At 43.2% G+C, this 24,894-nt stretch overlaps 1 protein-coding gene across 11 annotated transcripts in view; it reads left to right on the top strand.

Moving 5' to 3' along the window:
- p4ha1b (prolyl 4-hydroxylase, alpha polypeptide I b) overlaps positions 1-24,894 on the top strand; it is a 91,030-nt gene that overhangs the window by 3,054 nt on the left and 63,082 nt on the right. For 3 of the 11 annotated variants that reach the window (XM_078199450.1, XM_078199452.1, XM_078199449.1), the window contains exons 1-2: positions 9,525-9,607; positions 10,396-10,437. The exons of 4 other annotated variants lie outside the window; for them this stretch is intronic. In XM_078199450.1, coding sequence (XP_078055576.1) covers positions 10,432-10,437 — 6 coding nt within the window. In that variant the 5' untranslated portion in view covers positions 9,525-9,607; positions 10,396-10,431. Of the gene's footprint in view, positions 1-9,490; positions 9,608-10,395; positions 10,438-24,894 lie in introns of those variants that run through there. 4 more of the 11 variants (XM_078199458.1, XM_078199454.1, XM_078199448.1 and 1 more) reach the window with 3 other exon arrangements.

Raw genomic sequence — 24,894 nt, 5'->3', positions numbered from 1 at the left:
ACCAGAAACTGAATTGAACCAGCCATATAAACACTGTGGTTACAAGAGCAGGTCAGAAGCTCGGAATTCTGCAAAAAGTAACTCCCCAAAACCTGTCCACCATCTAACAAAGGTACAGGTGAGGAGTGTGAGGGATTATTCTCTGCTTGTCTGGGTGAGCTTGTCTGGGTCCCCGGAGTGGAAAAGCTACGGCATCTCCTCCGGAACCTTCAACATGTCATTGATGAAGACGAACATCTCGCCAAGGCCATCCCTACACCCCCACTTCTTGCCTTCAAACAATCGCGCAACCTCAAACAGACCATTGTCCGCAGCAAACTACCCAGCCTTCAGGAGAACAGTGACCACGACGCCACACAACCCTGCCACAGCAACCTCTGCAAGACGTGCCGGATCATCGACACAGATGCCATCATCTCACGTGAGAACACCATCTACCAGGTACACGGTACCTACTCTTGCAACTCGGCCAACGTTGTCTACCTGATACGCTGCAGGAAAGGATGTCCCGAGGCATGGTACATTGGGGAAACCATGCAGACGCTACGACAACGGATGAATGAACACCGCTCGACAATCACCAGGCAAGACTGTTCTCTTCCTGTGGGGGAGCACTTCAGCAGTCACGGGCATTCAGCCTCGGATCTTCAGGTAAGCGTTCTCCAAGGCGGCCTTCACGACACACGACAGCGCAGAGTCGCTGAGCAGAAACTGATAGCCAAGTTCCGCACACATGAGGACGGCCTAAACCGGGATGTTGGATTTATGTCACATTATCAGTAACCCCCACAGCTTGCCACCTGGACTTGCAGGCTGTCCTGTTTGGAGACAATACACATCTCTTTAACCTGTGCTTAATGCTCCCTCCACCCACATTGTCTGTATCTTTAAGACCTGGCTGGTTGTAGGGATTCGCATTCTATTCAGTATTCTGTAACTTGATTTTGTGTCTCTGTGCACTGTTTGCAAGCACATTTCCACTCCATCTGACGAAGGAGCAGCGCTCCGAAAGCTTATGGTATTTGCTACCAAATAAACCTGTTGGACTTTAACCTGGTGTTGTGAGACTTCTTACTGTCTGGGTGAGTGCAGCTCCAACAAGACTCAAGAAGCTTGACATCTTCTAGAACAGAACAGCCCACTTGATTGGCACCCCATCCACCACCTTCAACATCCACACCCGTCATCACCGATGCAGAGTGTACCCTTGACAAGATGCACCACCGTAATTCACCAAGACTCCTTTTGACAGCACCTTCCAAACCCGTGACCTCTACCACCTAGGAGGACAAGGGAAGCAGATGCATGGGAACATCACCATCTGCAAGTTCCCTTCCAAGTCACACACTTGGAATTATATCGCCGTTCCTTCACTGTCGCTGGGTCAAAATCCTGGAACTCCCTCCTAACAGCACTGTGGGTGTACCTGCACCACATGGACCGTAGCGGTTCAAGAAGGCAGCTCACCAACACCTTCTCAAGGGTAATTGGGGATGGGTAATGATGGACTAGCTAGACTAGCCAGCAAAGCCCATGTCTTGTGAAAGAGTAAAAAGTATAGGTCCATAAGTGGCAAGGTCGTAAGGGTTACCATTAGGGCGTGATAGAAGGAACGCACAATCGCGACAAACAAGGACACAAAATGAGACGCTCAGAGTTCTCAGAATCCTTAAACGTCCAGCATATTTTTGCTTTGCAACTTTTCTTTGCCATTCATCATAGTGTGGAGTGTGTTACAGTTCACTTGGGCTGTCCGAATTGCTGTGGCAACTTGTACTTTTTATATGCCTGCTGTGGTCTGGAGCTATGGATAGTGATGTTGGAAGCGCCAATGTTCTTTCCATCACGTGGCTGACCAGAGCACACGCTCTGACCGCCTGTATTGGCATGTGTTGTGAGGATTTGTAGATTGATACTCAGCCTGATTGGCCATGTTATGTGCACACATTCCTCAACTGGCAAGTCCTGGAGAGGAACTTGAAGCTGGAGCTTCTGGCTCAGTCGCAGGGATGCTACCCACTCCGCTACAAGATCTCTCTAATTTATCATTATACCAAGAGATAACTCTGTCAGAGATTTCAGGTGAGAATCTGCAACTCTATCATTGACTGGTCTTCTGAATATTAAATGGCAAACTTTGCCACTTTAAAAAAAATTTTCCCTGGCTAAAGTGTTTGCTTTTCCGTGTGGCCCCGTGAAATTCCATAGAGTGCCTTTCTGTATAACATGGTTGTTTAAACGTAAATTGTCGTATCTCCCTCAGTGGGGGCGCTGACAGCTTTCCAAAAGGTCTTAGGAATTGCGACCAGTCTGCGGGCTGTACTTGTCACCGGCATGAGATGTCAACTGTTGTGTTATTTGTGTTTAGTTGCAAACAGCAGTTGGCATTAACCTGGAGATCCACTTGCACTCTTCGAAATAGGAACGGTGGCACAGTGGTTAGCACCGCTGCCTCACCGCGCCAGGGTCCCGGGTTCGATTCCCGGCTCGGGTCACTGTCTGTGTGGAGTTTGCACCTTCTCCCCCGTCTCTGCGTGGGTTTCCTCCGGGTGCTCCGGTTTCCTCCCACAGTCCGAAAGACGTGCGGGTTAGGTGCATCGGCCGTGCTAAAATTGCCCCATAGTGTCCCGGGATGTATAGGGATTGGTGAGGTAAATGTGTGGGAATAGGACCTGGAGTGGGATTGTTGTTGGTGCAGACTCGATGGGCCGAATGGTCTCCTTCTGCACTGTAGGGATTCTATGACTGAAATGGTGGTTGTTAGGTTAGGAGGTGCATGTTTGTAATGTGTGTATTTATGCAAATAAATACTGATAAGTGTATGGTGGTTCCCGTTCTATCCTTCACTGGAGTTTAATACAAGACACTGGAAGAAGAAGTAAGAAAAGGTGTGATCGTGTTAGGAATAATAAAGCAGTTCCCTAATGGGTGGTACAACAAGGTAAAAATCTGCAGCAAAATCTGATGGATGGTACGAATTGTTTCGCATACTCCAATTCTAAGGGATTGCTCGCGCTAGAAATGCTTCCTGGAAGATAGAATTTCTGTCCATGTCCTGCCCTAATTATTGATGTTTTTCACTACCCTCCCAATCATGTCTCTTCATCACCTACTAAAGCTTTCGATTTTATTGCCTATCACCTTGTAATTGGTCACTAAATGGTACTCATTTCTTGGTCTTGCGTTGCATCATATTCTGAAATGTGACCGGACTTTTATTTTACCTTTCAAAGGGTTTGGCTGACGTTCAAACGCGCTCCTTTCATTGGCAGGGCTGATGCTGCACCAGGAATCCTATACCGAAACATTCTTCAAAAATATAATGGACATTGCCAACAAAATGTCCCTGTGCCTTGGCAGAGGGATTGTACAGGTGGCAGGCAGATAATGACAGGAACAGATCAGAACCAAAAAAAAAAGAGTTGCAGAGGCAATCAGAATAGGAGCATGGAAAAATAGAAGATCGTGGTAATCCTCAGCAAGCGTGGGGCAGCACGGTGGCCCAGTGGTTAGCACTGCTGCTTCACAGCACCAGGGACCCGGGTTCGATTCCCGGCTTGGGTCACTGTCTGTGTGGAGTCTGCACATTCTCCCCGTGTCTGCGTGGGTTTTGCTCCGGGTGCTCCGGTTTCCTCCCACACTCTGAAAGACGTGCTGGTTAGGGTGCATTGACCCGAACAGGCGCCGGAGTGTGGCGACTGGGGGAATTTCACAGTAACTTCATTGCAATGTTAATGTAAGCCTTACTTGTGACTAATACATAAATAAAGTCAGACAGCATCTGCACTGGGAGAAAGAGTTAACATTGCAGGTCGATGAGCTTTCGTCAGAATTACTCTAACAATAACTAACCCTGAAATGTTCGCTCTATTTCTCTGTCCTCAGATGTTGCCTGAACTACTGAGTATTTCCAGCATTTTCAATTTTTTATTTAGATTTCCAGCACCCACAGTATTGTCCTTTTGCACTAGAATAAAGCATAAAATTGTCATGCCTGGGTCAAAAGAGAGGAGTGGTTATCTACCATTCAGAGCACATGAGGTTGGCTGCATCTGTTTAATGGAGGTTTATGGCCAACTTGGAACTTGCTCTGTTGAATGAAGGGAGTTGAGTTATTTTGCAGAGATTTTCTGGTCACAGGTTGTGTTTCGTTTAGCCTTTAGTTAGGTCATTAGATAAGGGAGTTCAGCATGAGTAAAGTGAGGTTTGCTGACATTTTGCAAAATGTCTTTCTCATGTTTGGTGGTGCTAAAGTACTTGTCCTCTGTGCCGCAAAGTAGAGATATACCGTCAAATGTAACTCGTAATTTGGAACATCTTGAGGCATTTCAGCTCTTCAGGACTAGTTCATGAGGGAGATGAGCTCACGCTTTTGGAATTTGAGCGAGAATCAAGAAGATTACGATAACAGATTGACAATATGCTGAAGCCGCTATCAAAGCAATTGGTTGTGGATGTTTTCACAAACCCGTTTTTTGACAAATTGAGACAATAAACACATACAGATAATCATTTAAATAAAAAAAACAGCCTTGATTCTTTTGGCATAGTGGTAGCTCCCTTTCCTCAGAGCCAGAGGTCTTTGGGGTTAAACACCACTCCAAAGACTTGGGCACATAATCCAGGGTGGCACCTCAATGTGGTGCTGAGTGTCGCAGTGTTCAAGGTGCCATCTTTCAAATGAGGTCCTGTTCAATTCGTAAGGCAGACATAAAAGCTCTCATGGTACATTTGGAAGAAGGGAAGGGAAGTTCACCTAATGACCTGGTCAAAATATATTTCTCCTACATGAGTCTTAATTTTTTTTTGTAATATCATTGTCATACATGAGGAAACAAGCTTGTATGAGTGTGACTGAATTAATTGAATTGCAGACAGTAGATTGCAGAGGTCAAAACATCAATCAAGGAGGTGTGAAGGCAAGTTGAAGTTATAATGAACATAGTTAAGATGGAGTGGCAAAGAAACACCATGGGTGGAAATTTGCATTACGAAGATAAAGGAGGTGACTTGAAATTAACTGTTGTATCTCAAAAGGAACATATATAATTGGGAGATTGTAAATGAAAGAGACAAATGGTAAGTTTACTTTATAAATATAGTGGCCATGGATTAATGAAAAAAACAGTTGATCAATTCTGGGAAGAGGAATTTCTAAAGGGTTGTGGAAACAATAGAGGAAGAAAATCAAAGAGGAAAAACATAAAATGAGACTGAAGACTGTGGTATATGGCTGTGTGATCTTGAACAAGATAGTGTGTGTTGAAGCCAGACCTGTTTGTTGCTACCCTCAAGAGTGGAGAATTTATGTCAGATTTCCCTTATTTATTCTAACAAATGTTTAACTTTAATATATAAAATCATTACAATTATCTGAGAGTTACTTACCTTGACTTCAGATAACACCTCATAATACACAAATTGCAAATTGTTGTGGCAGCTGCTTCAAGCTTCCTTTTGGGATTTGGGCAGGCTGGCACTTACCCTCTGTGCTGTACTTTCTCCCACCCCTAAAGGTACCGCCTCTACAACACTCTCAACCCTGCACTGGTCCAATTCTGATTTCTGGTGCCACTCCACTTCCATCATTAGTCCTTCTGCTGTCTAGACCCTAAACTCTGAAAATTGTCCCCTAATCCTCACCTGCTTCTTTAAGGCACTCCTTAAAACCTCTTTCTTTGACCCGCATTTTGGTCACATACCATGATGTCTCCTTGGCTTGGTGTCAGTTTTTGCCTGATAAAAAGTCACGTGAAACATTTTTAAAGGCTTTACTACTTTAAAAGTCCTCTCTAAATACAAGTTGTTGCTTTATTACGGTTGTCATTATTGCTTATTATGGTTTTGATCTCTGGTGCGTGCCAGGGTAAAGGAACATGAGTACATGATTCTTACTAACTCACTGGAAGCTACCGTGACTAACGGGAATTGCAAGTGAAGCAAAATTTTTGTTGTATCTAATTAACCATTTTAATTCGAGGTCAAGGTGCCCAGTCCTCTAAAATGCTAGAGCCAGCCTTTCTTACCATCAATCCACTTCACCACCGCCATTCCAAAAATAATGAGGGATGGACGATAAATACTGGTTCTGACAGCAGCGCCCAGATCTCGATGATATGACTCATAGCTGGAAGCTTCCATGTCTAATGGGTACTCCAGGATACAATTTATTCATGGTAACTTGAGGCTAAGGTGCCCCGTTTCCCAAAACACTCATCCAATCTTACCATCAGCACATATTAAATAGTACCATACCCACGTCGTACATAAAATCTGTCCACCATTACTTAGCCCACTAATTTGGTGGGTCTGTGTGACCTGTGCCAATCTATTTAGCACTAAGTTACTCATTCACATCACCGTATAATCTTCCAAGACGCCCTCATCCTTCCCCTGCTGTTCATACCTGCTAAGTCCACCGTTGGCATATTCCTGGTGCGAGTTACTCTGGGTTGGAGTGCTGTTTGCTCAGGGAAATTCTCAATTAGGAATGTACTTCTCAACTTTAGATCCATCCAGTAGTTTAATGATTTTATAGAGTCGAAGAGGCTTACAGCATGGAAACAGGTCCTTCAGCCCAACTTGTCCATGCCGCCCCTTTTTTTATCCCCTAAGCTAGTCCCAATTGCCCGCATTTGGCCCATATCCTTCTATACCCATCTTACCCATGTAACTGTCTAAACGCTTTTAAAAAGACAAAATTGTACCCACCTCTACCACTACCTCTGGCAGCTTGTTCCAGACACTCACCACCCTCTGTGAAAAAATTGCCCCTCTGGACCTTTCTGTATCTCTCCCCTCTCACCTTAAACCTATGCCCTCTAGTTTTATACTCCCCTACCTTTGGGAAAAGATATTGACTATCTAGCTGATCTATACCCCTCATTATTTTATAGAGCTCTATAAGATCACCCCTAAGCCTCCTACACTCCAGAGAAAAAAGTCCCAGTCTATCCAGCGTCTCCTTATAACTCAAACCATCAAGTCCTGGTAGCATCCTAGTAAATCTTTTCTGCGCCCTTCCTAGTTTAATAATATCCTTTCTATAATAGGGTGACCAGAATTGCACACAGTATTCCAAGTTTGGCCATACCAATGTCTTACACAACTTCAACAAGACGTCCCAACTCCTGTATTCAATGTTCTGACCAATGAAACCAAGCATGCCGAATGCCTTCTTCACCACGCTGACCGCCTGTGACTCCACTTTCAAGGAGCTATGAACCTGTACCCCTAGATCTCTCTGTGTCGAGTTGGTATTGATGTGAATAGCTCTGTGCCCAGAACAGCACCCTGTGAAAAGCACAGTTATTGAACTAGTCCTCAATTGTTTTCTCTTTATCACCTCCTTCTGCTTTCTGTTCTAACATCAGTTTTCAGCTGAATAAGCTGATTTGCCATTGATTCTAGAAACTTTGATGATTTTAGAAGCTCATTTTAAGAATGTCTGATTCTGAAAATCTAAAATAACATTCACCAGATTACCAACTCAGATTACCTTTTGGAAAGAATTAAACAATGTTAACACGTGGCCTGCTGCTTCTAAGTTTGCATTGACTCCTACTGCTCCTTGAAATTAAACAGAGAGCATTCCGCTAAACACTTTTGAACATTTATCCTCTTTTGGTGTTGGGGGCTGGAATAAGTTTGTGCTTCACTTATTTTTATGAATATCGGCGTAACATCCACCTATCTTCAAGTTTGAGTTTTCAGAATACTTAAAAACATTTGCCAGACGTTAATGCACAGACCTCATCTGCTTCCTCTGTGATTTCCTGAAGGATTCTGGAATATTCTGTCTGTTCCTTGTGCAGTGTGTTGATTTAACTCTTTCGATACATGTGCAGTACTGATGCTGCAGTGCATTGCAGATTCTTGGGCTAAAATTTACTAGAATTTGTTTACAGATTAATTGATGACTGAATTTAATATCTGTCCTATTTCTTGATTTTGATGAGGGTTCCAGGACACCTCTGGGCGAGGTAAGTCGCCTTTTGGGAGAGTCAAGGCACCCTTTGGGATTGTTAAATGTGAACTTGATTATGTACTTTTTACACACAAGCTCAGTGGAACTGTCAAACTGTTCAAAAATGTCCAGTTGTCCAGCTTTGAAACCCATCAAAACTATCCAGGAAATGTAAAACCGATGCAGTACCACCGGTGGTACTGCTGCCTCACAGCGCCAGGGACACAGGTTCAATTCCGGCCTCAGTCACGGTCTGTGTGGAGTTTGCACTTTCTCCCCGTGTCTGCATGGGTTTCCTCCGGGTGCTCCAGTTTCCTCCCATCCTCCAAAGATGTGCAGATTAGGTCGATTGGCCATGCTAAATTGCCCCTTAGTGTCAGGGAGATTAGCAGGATAAATGTGTGGGGTTACGGGAATAGGGCCTGGGTGGGATTGTGGTCAGTACAGACTCGATGGGCCGAATAGCCTTCTGTGCTGCAGGGATTCTATGATTCTATCAAAGTTATCCAGTAAGTGCCAAAGCGGTCAAGGAAAGGTCCAAGGAGACGAGGTGAGTTGGCATGGAAAGGTAGGAGCAAAAGGTTGTGGTGGGGAGCATCAGTTACAGCGAGATGGTGGCATAGTGATAATGTCAACCAGACTGATAATCCAGAAGCCCAGGTTAATGTTCTGAGGGCAAAGGTTCAAATGACACAATTGCAGCTGATAGAATTTAAATTCAGTTAAAAATCTGGAATTGAAAGCTAGTCTCAGCAGTGGCAACTATGAAACCATTGTCAATTGTTGTAAAAACCCATCTGGTTCACTTTAGGGAAGGAAATCTGCTGTCCTGACTTGGTCTGGCTTCCATTTGACTCTAGACCCACAGCAATGTAGTTGACTCTGAACTGCCCTCTGAAATAGTGTGGCAGCTGACTTCCAAACCTAGTAGCCTGCAGATTTGTTCCAGGGTTGCCCACCCTGACTCCTGTTAGGGTGGCACAGTGGTTAGCACTGCTGCCTCACAGCGCCAGGGACCCAGGTTCAATTCTAGGTTGCTGTCTGTGTGGAGTTTGCACATTCTCCCTGTGTTTGTGTGGGTTTCCTCCGGGTCCTCCAGTTTCCTCCCACAGCCCAAAGATGTGTGGGTTAGGTGGATTGGCCATGTTAAATTAACCCTAGTATCAGGGAGACTAACGAGGGTAAATATGAGGGGATTATGGGGTTAGGGCCTGGGTGGGATTGTGGTTGGTGCAGACTCGATGGGCTGAATGGCCTCCTTCTGCACTGTAGGATTCTATTTCAGCTCATAACCCCAACCGAAACACCATGCTGGGAAATCATCTGACCCTTTGTTTGGAGGACAAAAATCTGGGGTAACTCCCTTTCCCTGACGAGTGTTCCCAACATTTTCTGTTTTTATTCTTGTGAACTGCCCATCACTTTACCCATACCAAATATTTCTCTTCCCCTTCTTGGAAATTTGGAAAGTGAGTGAAAGGGTTAAATTGCTGGACTGAGTGAGTGGTTCCCTCCCACAGTCTCATGCAGAGGCTGTCTCTGTGTGAGCTTTAGTGAGTGTGTGTGTGCTCAGTCCTAGCTCGCCTCTCGTACCTGAGGCACCCTCGCTGCAGAGTACACATCGGCCGGTCAAAAAAACAGGTAAATCTCGCAAAAAAAAAACTTTCTCTACGACCCCTCCCTTGCTGTAGACACGATTCCTGATTCTGGGTGTATCCGAGCTTCCCCTGGTTCCTCTCCTAGTGCCTAAGAGTTTGCCTCCTTAAGGAACGACGTCAGTGGATTTTTAAAAAACGATCTAAAACTTTTTTGGTGCACTTTCTGGCCAAGTTGCACTTCAAACTCCTCGACCCCAAACATCACAACTTCGTCCCAAGTGTCAAACAATCGACTAAAATAACAACTAAACCCAGCAACTCGAGAGTTTGTTTATTCCAGCCAGTAAACCCAGCCTGGACATTTTCAGGAACTATTTTTTCCTGGTTATTAGAGGGGGGCTAGTTTGCAAACTTTTCCATATCATTACGACAAGAGAAAAGATTGCTTGTTGGGTTCATTTGAATTTTGCTCTTGCATTTAATGTAAAATTACATTCTAAATTTAAAGACTCTTGTGTTGCAACATTATACTAACAGTGGCATGCTGTGTAACGCTTACCTGCTAGTGTGTGTGTGTGTTTTTAAAAAAATTTTGGACAGAGTTTCTCTAAGGATCTATTCGGAGTTTGGGGGCTGGGCTGGGGGGGGGGGGGGGGGGACCTGTGGAGAAGGAGGTAGAGGACGTGGCAACTCCCCCCCCCCCCCCGCCCGCAAGAGCTGTTCACGCCTCCTGACCCTGGGCGATGTTTAAAACTGCACGTTTCCCTACATTTGGGCATGGCTGCACACGGTGTTACTCACATCCCATCCGCTTTTTCTTGTCATCTTCAGATTTCCAGGATTGATGAATCGCTGCTGCTGCTCCAAATGGAGGCAAGCCACGTTGCATCACTGCTTATTTTTTGTCAATTTAATTTAGCTTTTCGTTGGGGGGGGAGGGGGAATGGAATCCTGATTTTAAAAGGAGCTTTGTCTAAATGTGCAACACCAGCTTGTCTGCGATTATTTATTTAGGCCTGTTTTGTATTTCTGGTTCCCCCTTGTAGTTGGCATTGTTGAGTAGAAAAACCATGGTGGGGTTTTTTGTGCACATCATCTAGTCCACCAAACAATGAGTAATGGGACCTATTGTGTGCCAAAGTTATATAGTTTGAAACCAGTAATTGCTGCAAGGGAATATGATTTTTGATTTGATTTATTATTGTTGCATGTATTAGCATACAGTGAAAAGTATTCTTTCTTGCGAGCTAAACTAGCTTGACTAAATTTAAATTTAGCGTTGACTAGCTAACTCACCTGATGAAGGGGCAGCGCTCCGAAAGCTCGTGCTACCAAATAAACCCGTTGGACTTTAACCTGGTGTTGTGAGACTGCTTACTGGAGCTAATTTGATTCTGAATATTGGTCATTTTGAAAGTTAAATGAACTCATTTAAACAGGGAGTCAAAGAACCACCAGAATATTGAAAGACTAATAGAAACCTGGGCAGGGCGATGGGTGCACAGAGCCCCCACCACCCCCACTCACTGCCGTTAAGTTTAAAATGCTTTGAGAGTGCGTTTTTAAGAAGGAGAATGCTACCCTGACAGCAGAAAAAGATCCAAACTTCATGGACCAGCAGTCCCGCCGCTGGAATAAGCGAGTCACTTTCAGTAATGTGAGAAGCTGACGTACTGACTGTGAGGACACCCACAAGCTGAACTGGAAAATATTGATCGTAGGAGTGGGCGAAGGGTCCAGTCAGGGAGCACTGCTTGTCGACATAGGCTCCATTCCTGATTAGGTACTCAGTGTAAAATCATTTCCTTATTCTAACTACTTCACACCCTTCCATTGTGGAATTTACTTTGTGGGTTTTCTCTCTTTTGCTTCCCCGCCCCCATTTTTCTTTCCATCCAAGTTAGCCATCTCACTGAGCTTATCGAAACCTAGGATTTAGGAGCCGCAGTAGCCTGCTCCACCACTAAACAAGATCATGGCTGGTCTGTTTGTGATCTAAGATCGAGGTGGCACCGGAGCAAGGCAACTTCTTGCAAGCCGTGCCCAGCGTACCTTCAAATTCTATCTTTTACTCTCTTTCTATGCTTCTCAAACTTCACTACACTCTGCATTCTCTCGTTTCCTTCTCTATGAACGGTATGCTCTGTATAGCGTGCCAGAAACAATACTTTTCACTGTATGCTAATACATGTGACAATAATAAATCAAATCAAAAATCTCATGTCTGCTCCTTATAACCCTTGACTCAAAAACCTAACTCTGCACTGAGTATGCTATAGCACGTTATACAGTCACAAGAGATTTTTGTTTTGGTGGGGGGTGCCCTCAAGTGCCCTGCTAGTTGAAAAATCAGGCATTTTGCTCATTTTTAAAATGCATCTCAAATTTGAGGGCTGTGTTCATTATAAATCTGTGTTCATAGAAGTGGAATGTCTATGCTTAGTGGCATGACTTTTCTTCTGATCAAGTAAATTATTCAACTTGGCTCTGTTGTTAGGACTCTTGTGTCTCAAGTCATGAGATTGTGGGGTCAAACCCCTACCCAAGTCGAGGCTGACTTTTTTAGTGCAGTGCCGAAGGGGTGCTGCATTGTTGGGCATGCCATCCTTCAGATGAGCTGTTGAAACCCAGGTCTTATCAGCTGGTTTAAGTGGGTGCTAAAGATCCCACGATGACATTTCAAAGGATTGCAAGGAGTTCTCTCTGACCTGGCTAACATTCTGCCCTCAGTCAAAGCTGCCAAAACCAGAGTAGCTGCTTCCGCCTCATCGCTGTTTGAGAGCTCTTGCTCTGCCGGTTGCCGGCAGCGACTGCACTTCAAATAAGTTAATTATGCGGCAAGTGCTTTAGAGATGTTTCTTAGTGATGTGATGGGGCATTATATGAATGCAGCGCTGAAACGAAATTCATTACTATTCATATTAATGTTTCCATTTGTGTGACTGAGTTTGTGTAGTTATCCATTGTGCTGCTTGAAGAGCTGCGCCCGTCTGGGAGAAAGAGATAAACTTGCAAGAGCAAGGCCAGCCAAAGAATTACGTATCGATATTGCTCGAGTTCATTCATAGCATGTTTGGCAAGAAGCCCTCAGCCCAGACTGTATTAATTATTACCTAATTGGTTATTTTAAAGACAGAACCTTAACTTTTATATACGCAGCTCGTATGATTACAATTTAACTCAGCTGGAGCAGAAAGCTTGCTCCTACAAAGAAACTTGAGTGACGATAAAAGTGTAAGGAAAGATTTTTAAAAAAAGAATGAGGGTCGGGCTGGGGTGCGTCAGAGTGGAAGTGGGGGGAGCATCAGAGAACAAGTTTTCTTTTGGGCTGGTTTTGGTGTTGAGTTTCTGACCTCCAAGCTATATTATGACAGACTAGACCCCAACAATTTTCTATTTTGTCATAAATGTGGGGATAGGTTCACTCCAGGTGTAATTTTACTGCCAAATTGGGGACCTTTTATCGAAACATGCTTTATGCACAATGCACTTTAAATATAACTCCAACAAAACGAAGTAGCTTAACTTTTAACAGTTGAACGATAGTTGAGAAAAATGAAACAACTTTAATTTTTAACTCATTACTATTTCAGGTCCAAATAAGCAATGACCTTCTTAGACTCGAATGCCACTTTAAATACAGTTAGCAAACCAGGGCATAATTGCTATAAATTTGGTGAACACTTTTGAAGCTTTCAGAGAAGGTTTTGATTTTCAGAGCAGCTTGTAGACTTCTGTCTTTAAGCAACCGCAATCAGAAACTGAAGAATTGTTTCTCTGCTACAAACCTAGCTCCTCTCATTAGCCACATTATCACATGACCTTGCATATCTAAAACCACCTTCCATTCCTTTAATCAAAAAACCCCAGGGTTTCTACCTATAAACAAAAATCCATTCGCTCTCTCCTAAATAAACGCTACATGGCTAAAATTATCCTGCTTTCCCAGCATCTGAGCTGTATTCCTTCCAGACACACTGACTTGCCTGTAGAAAAAAACTGAACTTTAAAACAGTCCCCTTGAAACATAAAATATATCAAAAGCACAGTATTATCACACTTCAGACTGGAATTGTTAAGTGTGAGAAAGGCCTATGTAGTCACCCACTTCAAAATTACTTCACTGACTGTAAAACGCTTTGGGATGTCCCGAGGTGGTGATGGTTGCTATTTAAATGCAAACCTTTCATTCTCTTATTTTACTTCAGCTGTAAGTGCTTCACGGTGAAGAGGCCGGAAAGATGGGCGTTTCAAAATGCTGCTTTGAAGACTTGACCTTGTTTTAAGTTGCAGCACTAATAGACGCATGAAGCTGGCATTGTTTTTTTTTGCCTAATCTGCTCTTGCTTTACACCTAAATTTTTGCTACATATTGTAGTGAACACTTGCTAAATGTATCACCTTATTAAACCAGCGAGACACCTCAGGATGTTTCATAAAAATGGAATATTATTTGGAATGCGTTGTTACATTGTGAACGCAGGAAGTCTTCTGCAGCAGCAAAGTCCCACAAAGTAGTAACGAGATGGAAAACTAGTTAATTGGTTTAAATCCTATTAACTTGGTTGCACTCCTTTGAACCAAAGTGCTGCCAAAAAGAAACAATAGGTCAAGTCAACTCTCAAAACCGCTACTCATATCAGATCCCCAAGAAATGAGCTGCACCAGACATGTTTTCTAAGTAAGAGCTTTATAATTAATGTAGATTATACTGTTTTTGCAAGTATTGATTTATGTAACATAAGTACATACCCACTTTTGAATCAATCTAATTGTAGCTTATTTAGGTTTTTTTACTCCGAGCATCTATATCATCATCTTGCAATAATTTTGCACTTAAAGACCCTTTTTGGGAAGGTTGTGATGTAGACCATAACTTTGAATATGAAGGGCCAGAATTAAAATTTCCAGTAGGGAAATAAATTTTAGGGGATCAAAATGTTAAGACATATATTTCAAGAAAATAAGTGTTCGAATTTATAGAGGAATGAAAGTGTTAGACGGATTACACCAAAAGAAAATCAAGAGCTCCTTTCTAAGCAAGAATAAAGGTATTAAGTGATGAAGATTCTCTCCCTTCTTCCTCTCAGCAGAGTGTCAGCTGTGGATAAGTAACATTCTTACCCCTGTATCAGAAGTTCTTGGGTTCAAGTCCCCACATCAGAGACTTGGTCACCATGTGTATCCCGAGACAAAGTGGAGTACTGAGGGAGAGCTGCACTGTTGGACAGCCCACTTTTTGGATGGGATATCAAACCAAGGTCCCGTCTACCTTTCGTGGATGTGAAAGATCGCGTGGAACTATTTCGAAGAAGAGCAGGGGAGGGATTGTTGCTGGTTTCCAGGTCAATAGTAATCCCTGAACCAACATCACTAAAAGCAGATGATCTGGTTGTTTATCCCATTGCCGTCAAGGGGACCTTGCTGCGCACAAATTGGCTGTTATGTTTCCTACATTGCATTGCAGTAGTAACTAACTTGAAAAAATAGTTCATTGGCTGCAAAACAATATGGAACAAACTTGAGGTTGTGAAAGTTGATATTTAATTCTAAATATTTCTTTCCTCCTTCTTGCCCCTCCTCCCTTTTCCCCCCTCCCTTCATTTCTTTCTCTGTTTGTGTTCTCTGCTTTTCCCCTCCATATATCATTTCCTTCCTAATTCATCTCTGCCCTTAAGACCCCCCACCCGCCTCCCCCTCTTCCTCATTCCACATTTGCTTGGTCTTGTACATTTCCAAAACGTACCATATGTAACCTGCATGGCCTTGCCTGCTACATGGAGTGAGCTCTGCATCTGATGCTATTTATCATTCAAGTTTGATCCCTTTAATCCACCAGTGTAAAGAAACCATGCAGGCATTGACTATGCAATTCTGGTGCTGGAGGCAATATATAAAACAACTGGATATGATGTGAAGATCTGTTAATCTATTCTGTTCGGTAAATTAGGTTCAGTTGAAGATACTCTGAGCGTTTTTGTTAGATGGCAACCTACTCTCACTATAAGTTAATTGGGGACGAAGTCCCCTTGTTTTACATCACCTACATTTTGTTTGCAATGCAGATTACTGGGTCTGACAAAATTCTGATTTCTAAATGCGTAGTGGTAAAGTCACTGGGCTAGTAACCCAGAGGCTAAATGTTCTGCGGACTTGAGTTCAAGTACCACCGCAGCAGCTGGTGGGATTTAAAAATTCAATTAATAATATAGAATTGACAAGCTAGTCTCAGTAACGATGACCATGAAACCATTATTGATTGTTGTTTTTTAAAAAAACCCATCTGGTTCACTAATGCCCTTTCAGGAAAGAAATCTGCCATCCTTACCCGGCCTGGTCTACATGTGACTCCAGGTCCACAACAATGTGGTTGACTCTTTTAACTGCCCTCTGGAATGGTGTGGCATGCCATTTAGTTCAAGGGCAATGAGGAATGGGCAGCAAATGCTGGCCCAGCCAGCGATGCCCACATCCTGTGAAAGAATAAAGGAAAAAATGCAACAACCGTGGTGTGCATTACTTGTATGTTTTCTTATGAAACTTGGCTTCCAGGTGAGTGTTAGATTCTGAAATCAGGATTCTGTTGGGTTTACAATCATTGCTAAATATTAATTCTGGTGTAATCTATTGGTGAGCCATAGAGCTCTGGGTGACAGATTAACCAGGAATAAAATTTATGCCGCAGCAACTTCGTTTCAAGTTATCTGAGCCTTGTTTTTCCAAGAGATCCTTTTTTTTTGCATCCTCGTTATTATAAGAATAGAACATAGAACATTACAGCGCAGAACAGGCCCTTCGGCCCACGATGTTGCACCGACCAGTTAAAAAAAAAAAAAAACTGTGACCCTCCAACCTAAACCAATTTCTTTTCGTCCATGAACCTATCTACGGATCTCTTAAACGCCCCCAAACTAGGCGCATTTACTACTGATGCTGGCAGGGCATTCCAATCCCTCACCACCCTCTGGGTAAAGAACCTACCCCTGACATCGGTTCTATAACTACCCCCCCTCAATTTAAAGCCATGCCCCCTCGTGCTGGATTTCTCCATCAGAGGAAAAAGGCTATCACTATCCACCCTATCTAAACCTCTAATCATCTTATATGTTTCAATAAGATCCCCTCTTAGCCGCCGCCTTTCCAGCGAAAACAATCCCAAATCCCTCAGCCTCTCCTCATAGGATCTCCCCTCCATACCAGGCAACATCCTGGTAAACCTCCTCTGCACCCTCTCCAAAGCCTCCACATCCTTCCTGTAATGTGGGGACCAGAACTGCACACAGTACTCCAAGTGCGGCCGCACCAGAGTTGTGTACAGTTGCAACATAACGCTACGACTCCTAAATTCAATCCCCCTACCAATAAACGCCAAGACACCATATGCCTTCTTAACAACCTTATCTACTTGATTCCCAACTTTCAGGGATCTATGCACACATACACCTAGATCCCTCTGCTCCTCCACACTATTCAAAGTCCTCCCGTTAGCCCTATACTCAACACATCTGTTATTCCTACCAAAGTGAATTACCTCACACTTCTCCGCATTAAACTCCATCCGCCACCTCTCGGCCCAACTTTGCAACCTGTCTAAGTCTTCCTGCAAACTACGACACCCTTCCTCACTGTCTACCACACCACCGACTTTGGTGTCATCAGCAAATTTGCTAATCCACCCAACTATACCCTCATCCAGATCATTAATAAATATTACAAACAGCAGTGGCCCCAAAACAGATCCCTGAGGTACACCACTTGTAACCGCACTCCATGATGAATATTTACTATCAACCACCACCCTCTGTTTCCTATCCGCTAGCCAATTCCTGATCCAATTTCCTAGATCACCCCCAATCCCATACATCTGCATTTTCTGCAGAAGCCTACCATGGTGAACCTTATCAAACGCCTTACTAAAATCCATATATACCACGTCCACTGCCTTGCCCCCATCCACCTCCTTGGTCACTTTCTCAAAAAACTCAATAAGGTTAGTAAGGCACGACCTACCTGCCACAAAACCATGCTGACTATCACCTATCAATTCATTACTCTCCAAATAACTATAAATCCTATCCCTTATAATTTTTTCCAACATCTTGCCGACAACAGAAGTGAGACTCACCGGTCTATAATTCCCGGGGAAGTCTCTGTTCCCCTTCTTAAACAATGGGACAACATTCGCTAACCTCCAATCTTCTGGTACTATACCAGAGGCCAACGACGACCTGAAGATCAGAGCCAGAGGCTCTGCAATCACTTCTCTTGCCTCCCAGAGAATCCTTGGATAAATCCCATCCGGACCAGGGGATTTATCTATTTTCAGACCCTCCAGAATATCCTGCACATCCTCCTTATCAACTGTAATACTGTCTATTCTACTCCCTTGCAACCCAGTGTCCTCCTCAGCTATATTCATGTCCCCTTGCGTGAACACCGAAGAGAAATATTGGTTCAATGCTTCACCAATCTCCTCCGGTTCCACACATAACTTCCCTCTGCCATCTATAACTGGCCCTAAACTTGCCCTAACCAACCTTCTGTTCTTGACATACCTATAGAACGCCTTAGGATTCTCTTTAACCCTATCCGCCAAAGTCTTCTCATGTCCCCTTTTAGCCCTTCTAAGCTCGCTCTTCAACTCCCTCTTAGCCAATCTAAAGCTTTCTAGTGCACTACCCGAGTGCTCACGTCTCATCCGAACATAAGCCTCCTTTTTCTTTTTAACCAACAAAGAAACTTTTTTGGTGCACCACGGTTCCCTAGAAATATCCCAACAATGCCTGTTGGTAGATTATTTGACTGTGGGTTAGCCATGGTAAATTCGTGAGGTTACAGTGATTGGGGGAGGAGGGTCGCCTGGGTAATATCCTCCTTCAGAAAGTCGGTGCAGACTTATTGGGCTGAATGGCCTCCTTCTGCACTATAGGGAGTCTATGATTCTTGAGTTGGGCATTTTGCCGTGGTTTCATTGAATGTTCAGCTTTTAAAAAATTTATTTTGGCACGTTGCGTTGCTGTTTAATTTTGGCTCATCACTTTGACAAGGATAGCTTGGATTAAAAAGCTTTCGGTCAGCAAAATTATCTTTGGGGCAAAACAGAGAGAAAGGCAAAATAATGAAGTGGGGGGAAATAAGTGTCCGTTTCATACTGCTAATTTTGTTCGATGAGTTCAACAAATGAACAGTTTGGGATATCCGGCACTAATGAGAATTACTGCAGCCTCAAAAATGTAAAATAAGTAAACCCGATTAAAGTTTCATCTCTGGGTTTGGAAGCCAAACTATTTCTCTGGAATTCGGTTGCATTTCTGGAGCGGGGAGTTATGCTGACAGTGGCCAGGATCCTGGTGAGAAAAGGCAAAATCGAAATTTTTGGTCCATGCTGTTTGCAGACATTGACGACAGAGCGTTTGAGCAGATGAGGATTAAAATATTCACAAATTGAAAAATTTAAGATTCCCTCCTGGCCCCAGACTGAAGAGCTGCTCCACCTTGGGGTTAAATCTCTATAATCCAATCTGAATTCAGCTTCCTGGGTTATACATTCAAAGCTGCAGCAAAGTATTAATAGTGCAGTGCTTTAGGGTGTCCCTTTCCCTCTGAATTTTAAAATATGTCTTGCTATTGTCTTGCTAATGTTAGAAACACAGCGAGCTCCCACAAACAGCAATGTGATAATGACCAGATAACTTATTTTTCCTGATTTTGATTGCAAGATATATATTGGCCAAGACGCGGGGGAGGGCAATCTCCTGCTCTTACTGAAAGAAGCAGCGCTCCGAAAGCTTGTGATACCAGATAAACCTGTTGGACTTTAACCTCGTGTTTTGAGACTTCTTTGTCAGGCCAACTTTTAATTCATGGCAATACTGTACATAAGATTTTACAGGAAGTAATCTGGGGTGCGGCGGGTAACATGTGGTTCACCTCAGTCCAACACCGACATCTCCACATCATTACTGAAGTTGTGTTACACAATAGTTTTAATCCACTTCAGAGAACAAACAAGATGGCACTTCTGGCAGTGCAGCACTCCTTCAGTACCGTTTTGTAGTCTCAACCTAGAATGCATGCTCAAATTTCTGGATTGGAGCGTGAAGGCCAGAAGATTTGTTGCAAATGAGACTGGGCCAACTCTGAGGTCTTAAAGTGAAAGTTTCTACTGAAAAATATATTTGTTCTGTGTGGCGGAGATATTTGACTAGCTCCTCTTAACAGGCAACTATGCCAGTGTTTGTGGATGCTTTTAAGGACAGAAATAGGTCGTTCAAACCCTTGAACTTGATCTGCAAGTCAGTTAGATCATTACTTGTTTGTACCTCAATTTAATTTCCCAACCTTTGATTATCTAGTGCAAGTCTGTCAATATCTCTGTCTCTCTGCCTTTTGGAAGGGAGCGTGTTCTCCATATTCCCACTGCCCGTGGTGTAAGCGCTGAATGGCTTCGCTCTGATTTGAGATTATGCCCCCTTTGTGGGCTCCCTCAAGAGAGGAATTTGTTACTCCAAGTAGTGTGTTCACTGGGTGGGGAGGGAAATGATGGAGTTGCATGTAATAGAATTTTACAGAAAGAGACCATTCAACCCAACTGATCGGTGCTGGTATTTAAGCTCCACATGTGCTCCCTCCCACTGTTTTTAATTCATCAACCATAACCCTATTAACACATCCTCCTCTATTCCTTTCTCCCTCGTACTTATATAGTGTCAGGGCTCTGGGAGATTAAAGAGAAGGTTATACTGCAAAGTTGAGGACAGTCTCCCCACTCTCATTCCCACTCAGCACCGTTCTATGTCCTCACAGAAATTGCAATGGAATTTGTTTTCTCTTATACCCTTTCAAGTGTCAGTTTAACTTAGGTTGACTTGTCTCTTGACTTGCCCCAGCCCCACTCAAAAACTTGAGCATAGTACACTCTCAGTTAACTGAAGGAGGTACCGTGCAGGGGTGCTCTCCTTCATGTAGGAGATCAAACCAAAAACTTGGCAGATGTTAAAAACCCTCTCAGTGAACTGCGCACCAAAAATCCAGTTAATCATCTCAAAGCAGTTGCTAAGATATTGCTGTGTGCAAAATGGCTGCTGATTTTACCTACATTTGGTCAATCAGTGGTCACGGTGCTTCAGAGTAATTAATCAGATTTGAATCTTACTTTTCGCATCAGCTCGTATAAAGATTACTATTGGTTCTAAAAAAAAAAATAGTTTTGGACGTAACTAAACAAAGTAACACTCGGGCAGAGTTGTCTCCCTGTCACCGTAAGGATGGAATGCATAGGTATCATACAATATGACCTGTAGGTCAATGTGACTTTGCTTTTATTGCAATGCTAGACCGTAGAATGCTTGCACAGCTGTTGCTTTGCATAGTTGACACTCATTTGTGTAGCTTTGATTTATTTGTCAGTGGAGTAACTTTAGCTTGATCTCGTAGTGTTGGTAGGACATGGGGTGTTGATGCCATTCTGGCAACTATGCACTTGCCAGTTCTTTATAACGGGTCTTTATAATGGAAAACCAACATAAAATGCCCTCTCTATGCTATGCTGTGCATTTCAATATAAGATACATTGCTTCCAGCTCACTTATTAAAGTCTACCTAGCCCCATTATGACTGTCCTGAAATTTCCTGGGGAAATAGAATTCAGGCTGTTTCCTGTGTGGCTGCGTTCCAATTCTACATTCCCAATTGTTTTCCCCTCATTGAATCCCAATTAATTTCCACTCGAATGCTTTTGCCAGCTTTTTAAGCCACAATCCAAAGTCCTATCATCATAATGTGAAATGGATGACAGGACTTTGTGAATCCTCCATTCATTCATGAAAATGTCTGTTTAGTTTTGCTGTATAAATACTTGCACTATATGGTCACCCCATTAAATTTTTTGTCGCATTTCATAGTGCAAATCTGGAAGTGGGTATGTTTTCTCAGTAAACTATCAGTATTGGATTTGCCAATGGAATTTTTACCACCTAGAAAGACTGACAAACATGAAGTCTTGGTTGGGCCAGTGCATATAATGCTGTAACATTGAGCTAGGCAACAGTCATAGAACAGTAGAGGTTCACAGCACAGGAGGAGACCATTCGCACATTGTGTCTGTGCTGCTTTTATGCGAGAGCATACCAAAGCCCACTGGCCTAATCTTTCGTCATAGCTTTCTGTCTTCCTCTGCTTTAAATATTTATCCAATTTTCTTTTAACACAAGAAATAGCATCTTGAGTCTTCCGTCAGGAAAAAGATACAAACATCTGAAAGCACCTAGACTTTTGTATCTACGAAACCGACGCAAGAACAACTTCTTCCCTGCTGCCATCAGACTTTTGAATGGACCTACCTAGCATTAAGTTGATCTTTATCTACACCCGAGCTATGACTGTAACACTATATTCTGCGCGCTCTCCTATCCTTCTCCCCTATGGACTCTGATATTATCACTAGATTATTCATCCAGAAACTCAGCTAATGTTCTGGAGGCCCGGGTTCGAATCCCACCACAGTAGATGGTGGAAATTGAATTCAATTAAAAAAAATCTGCCTTTGACAAAGCCATGCTGAGTATTCTTGAGCATACTAAACCTCTCTAAATGCTCATAAATCTTATCCCTCAGGATCTTCTCCATCAGCTTACCAACCACTGAGGTTAGACTCACCGGTCGGTAATTTCCTGGGCTATCCCTATTCCCCTTCTTGAAAATAGGAACCACATCCGCAATAATGTTTGAATTTTTGAAAGGCCCTTTTTGCTTGATGTGTTGGAGTGGGGAAGAGGGACATTCCACAGAAGGTTTGTGAAATTCTACTTAACAAAATTACGTACTTGTACAACAACAACCCCCCCCCCCCCCAGTGCCAAAGGAAAGTAGTTTAGCTGAAAACAAACAGTTGTTTTCATAGTTACATCTCCACTCCTATATGTTAATCACTAATTCAAAGACTCAGCAATGAATACTCCAAAATAGAGGTGGCCTTGTGTTGCAGGGATCCCAAGGGATCAGTGGCATGTTTTCTGCAATAACTCCCTTCTGTTGCACAGTGCAGCACTATTCAGCACGTGAGGGGTACTAACTGAGAATGTGTTGCTGCTGCTGCACCATTGGATTAAATAGGAGCTGAGTTATTTAACACTTAAATTTGCAGTGCGGGCATGATTCAAGGGAGAGAAGGAGAACATTGGAACAATTTATTTCAATTCAACCGTATGTAGCCCATTGCTGTTTTGAATATATTTCCATAGTGCAGGTATGCTAGCATTAGTCGTACGCACAACTGTGTTGAGTTAAAGGCTATTCAAAACCAAATGCTGCATTAGTGTAATGTCAAAATGAGAGCAGTCAGTGTTACAGAATATGATAAATGCAAAATACTGAAGATGCTGGAAATCTGAAATAAAAATGCTGGAAATACTCAGCAGGTCTGGCAGCATTTGCGGAGAGAGAGGCAGAGTTAATGTTTCAAGTCAAATATGATTTTTCTTCAGAATCTTGGTGATATAATTTGCAAAAGATTAATTGAAGTACAGGTGAACATTTCCTGGGCAAGCAGTGTGTAACAAAGCAGATGTGTTTACTCGTGTGTACGTGGCCTGTGAGAGAAGTGTTCACCAGTGCCAGTTGTATTTGGCAGCCGTTGCTGTCTGGTCACCAAAATTTAGAATCATATCATAGAATCCCTACAGTGCAGAAGGAGGCCGTTCGGCCCATTGAGTCTGCACCGACCACAATCCCACCCAGGACCTATTCCCGTAACCCCACATATTTACCCTGCCACCTCCCCCGACACCAGGATCAATTTAGCACGGCCAATCAACCTCACCCATGCATCTTCGGACTGCGGGAGGAAACCGGAGCACTCGGAGGAAATCCTCGCAGACACGGAGAACGTGCAAACTCCACACAGACGGTGATCCAAGGCCGGAATCGAACCTGGGTCCCTGGCGCTGAGAGACAGCAGTGCTAACCACTGTGCCATTCCTAGATTGATTTGATTCACAATGCTAATGATTTGCAACAGCACAATACTGCAGAGGCTGGAAGTCTATAAAAAGAACAGGAAAAGAAGGAGGCTTGCATTTATATAGCAGAGTTCAAATCCATTGGATGTCCCAAAGTACTTTACACCTAATTGGTATCTAGTCACTGTTCTGTGGGAAACACGGCAAGAGGTCTACTGACAGAAACTCACACAAGCAGCAACACGACAATGTCTGGATAATTTAAGATCAGTTGGTTGAGGAATAAATATTGGCTAGGACACAAGGAATAACAACCCTCCTTGAGCTAGTGCCTTTGGATCTTTTACACCCACCTGAGAGAGCTAATATGGCCTTAGTTTAATGTCTCAGCCAAAAGATGGCACCAGTAGTAGTGCAGCACCCCTCAGTACTGCACTAGAGGGTCAACCTTGACTTTTAGTTTTGTGTTCAAGTCCTGGATACCAAAGCAAGAGTGTTACCAACTAAGCCACAGCTGAGATGTGAAAATGCTGGAAACACTCACTGGTCAGGCAGCATCTGCAACGAGAAAACGTTTGTCAGATTTTGTAAAAACTTTTTTATCACTAATTTTATCACTTCTATAACTCATCCCTACCTCCAAAGCTTCCTTTAGCCCTCTACATCTCAGCTTGCACCTTCTGATCTTGCAACTGTGGCCTTGTGTGTTTTCTCCTCCACGTTGACAGTGGCCTCCCTTGATATCACGTCCTTGCATTCTGCATTTCCCCTCCCAGATGTACAGGGCTACATTTTCTTACCTTTTCCAAAGGCTCACTTCTTCCCCTCTCCAGTCCTGCTTGCTGTCTGTTTTCCCTCATGCGAAGTGGCTTGGGACAGTTCCAGCATTGAAGGTGCTATACAAGTGCAGGTTGTTAACTGAGAAACGCAGCAATTAGTCTTGGCGCTAAGATCGATTATGGCTTTGCTAGTACTCTGCATTAATGGGCTATGTAATTGCTGATATAATTCAAAACGGTTAAGACTCAAAAAGATTAATGGTCTAATAACTGCTGATGTCAATATTAATGGATAATTTAAAATTAACTCCTGCGTTAAAGCAATAGAAAGGAACATCAGATGAACACCTTTAACGTTGTCCCTTTAGACTTGTGCACTACAAATCCCTGTATTCAGGATACTCAGATTGCTCATAAAATTACAGTTTGAGATTTTAATTTTCAATCACATTACTACGTCCTCACTGTTTCCTTTCAAGGTGCGAGAAGAGAATGGCTGGGCCATTGGGAGTGATGATGTTGACAGCACCATATCTGATGTATCTGACCTAGACAAATGCAGCCTGTTGAATTGTTTGACATAGTCACTAATC

Source organism: Mustelus asterias, chromosome 28, assembly GCF_964213995.1.
Source record: "Mustelus asterias chromosome 28, sMusAst1.hap1.1, whole genome shotgun sequence".
Taxonomy (NCBI): Eukaryota; Metazoa; Chordata; class Chondrichthyes; order Carcharhiniformes; family Triakidae; genus Mustelus; species Mustelus asterias.
Note: the sequence above shows the minus strand (reverse complement) of the source record. Positions and strands in the feature narration are given on the sequence as shown.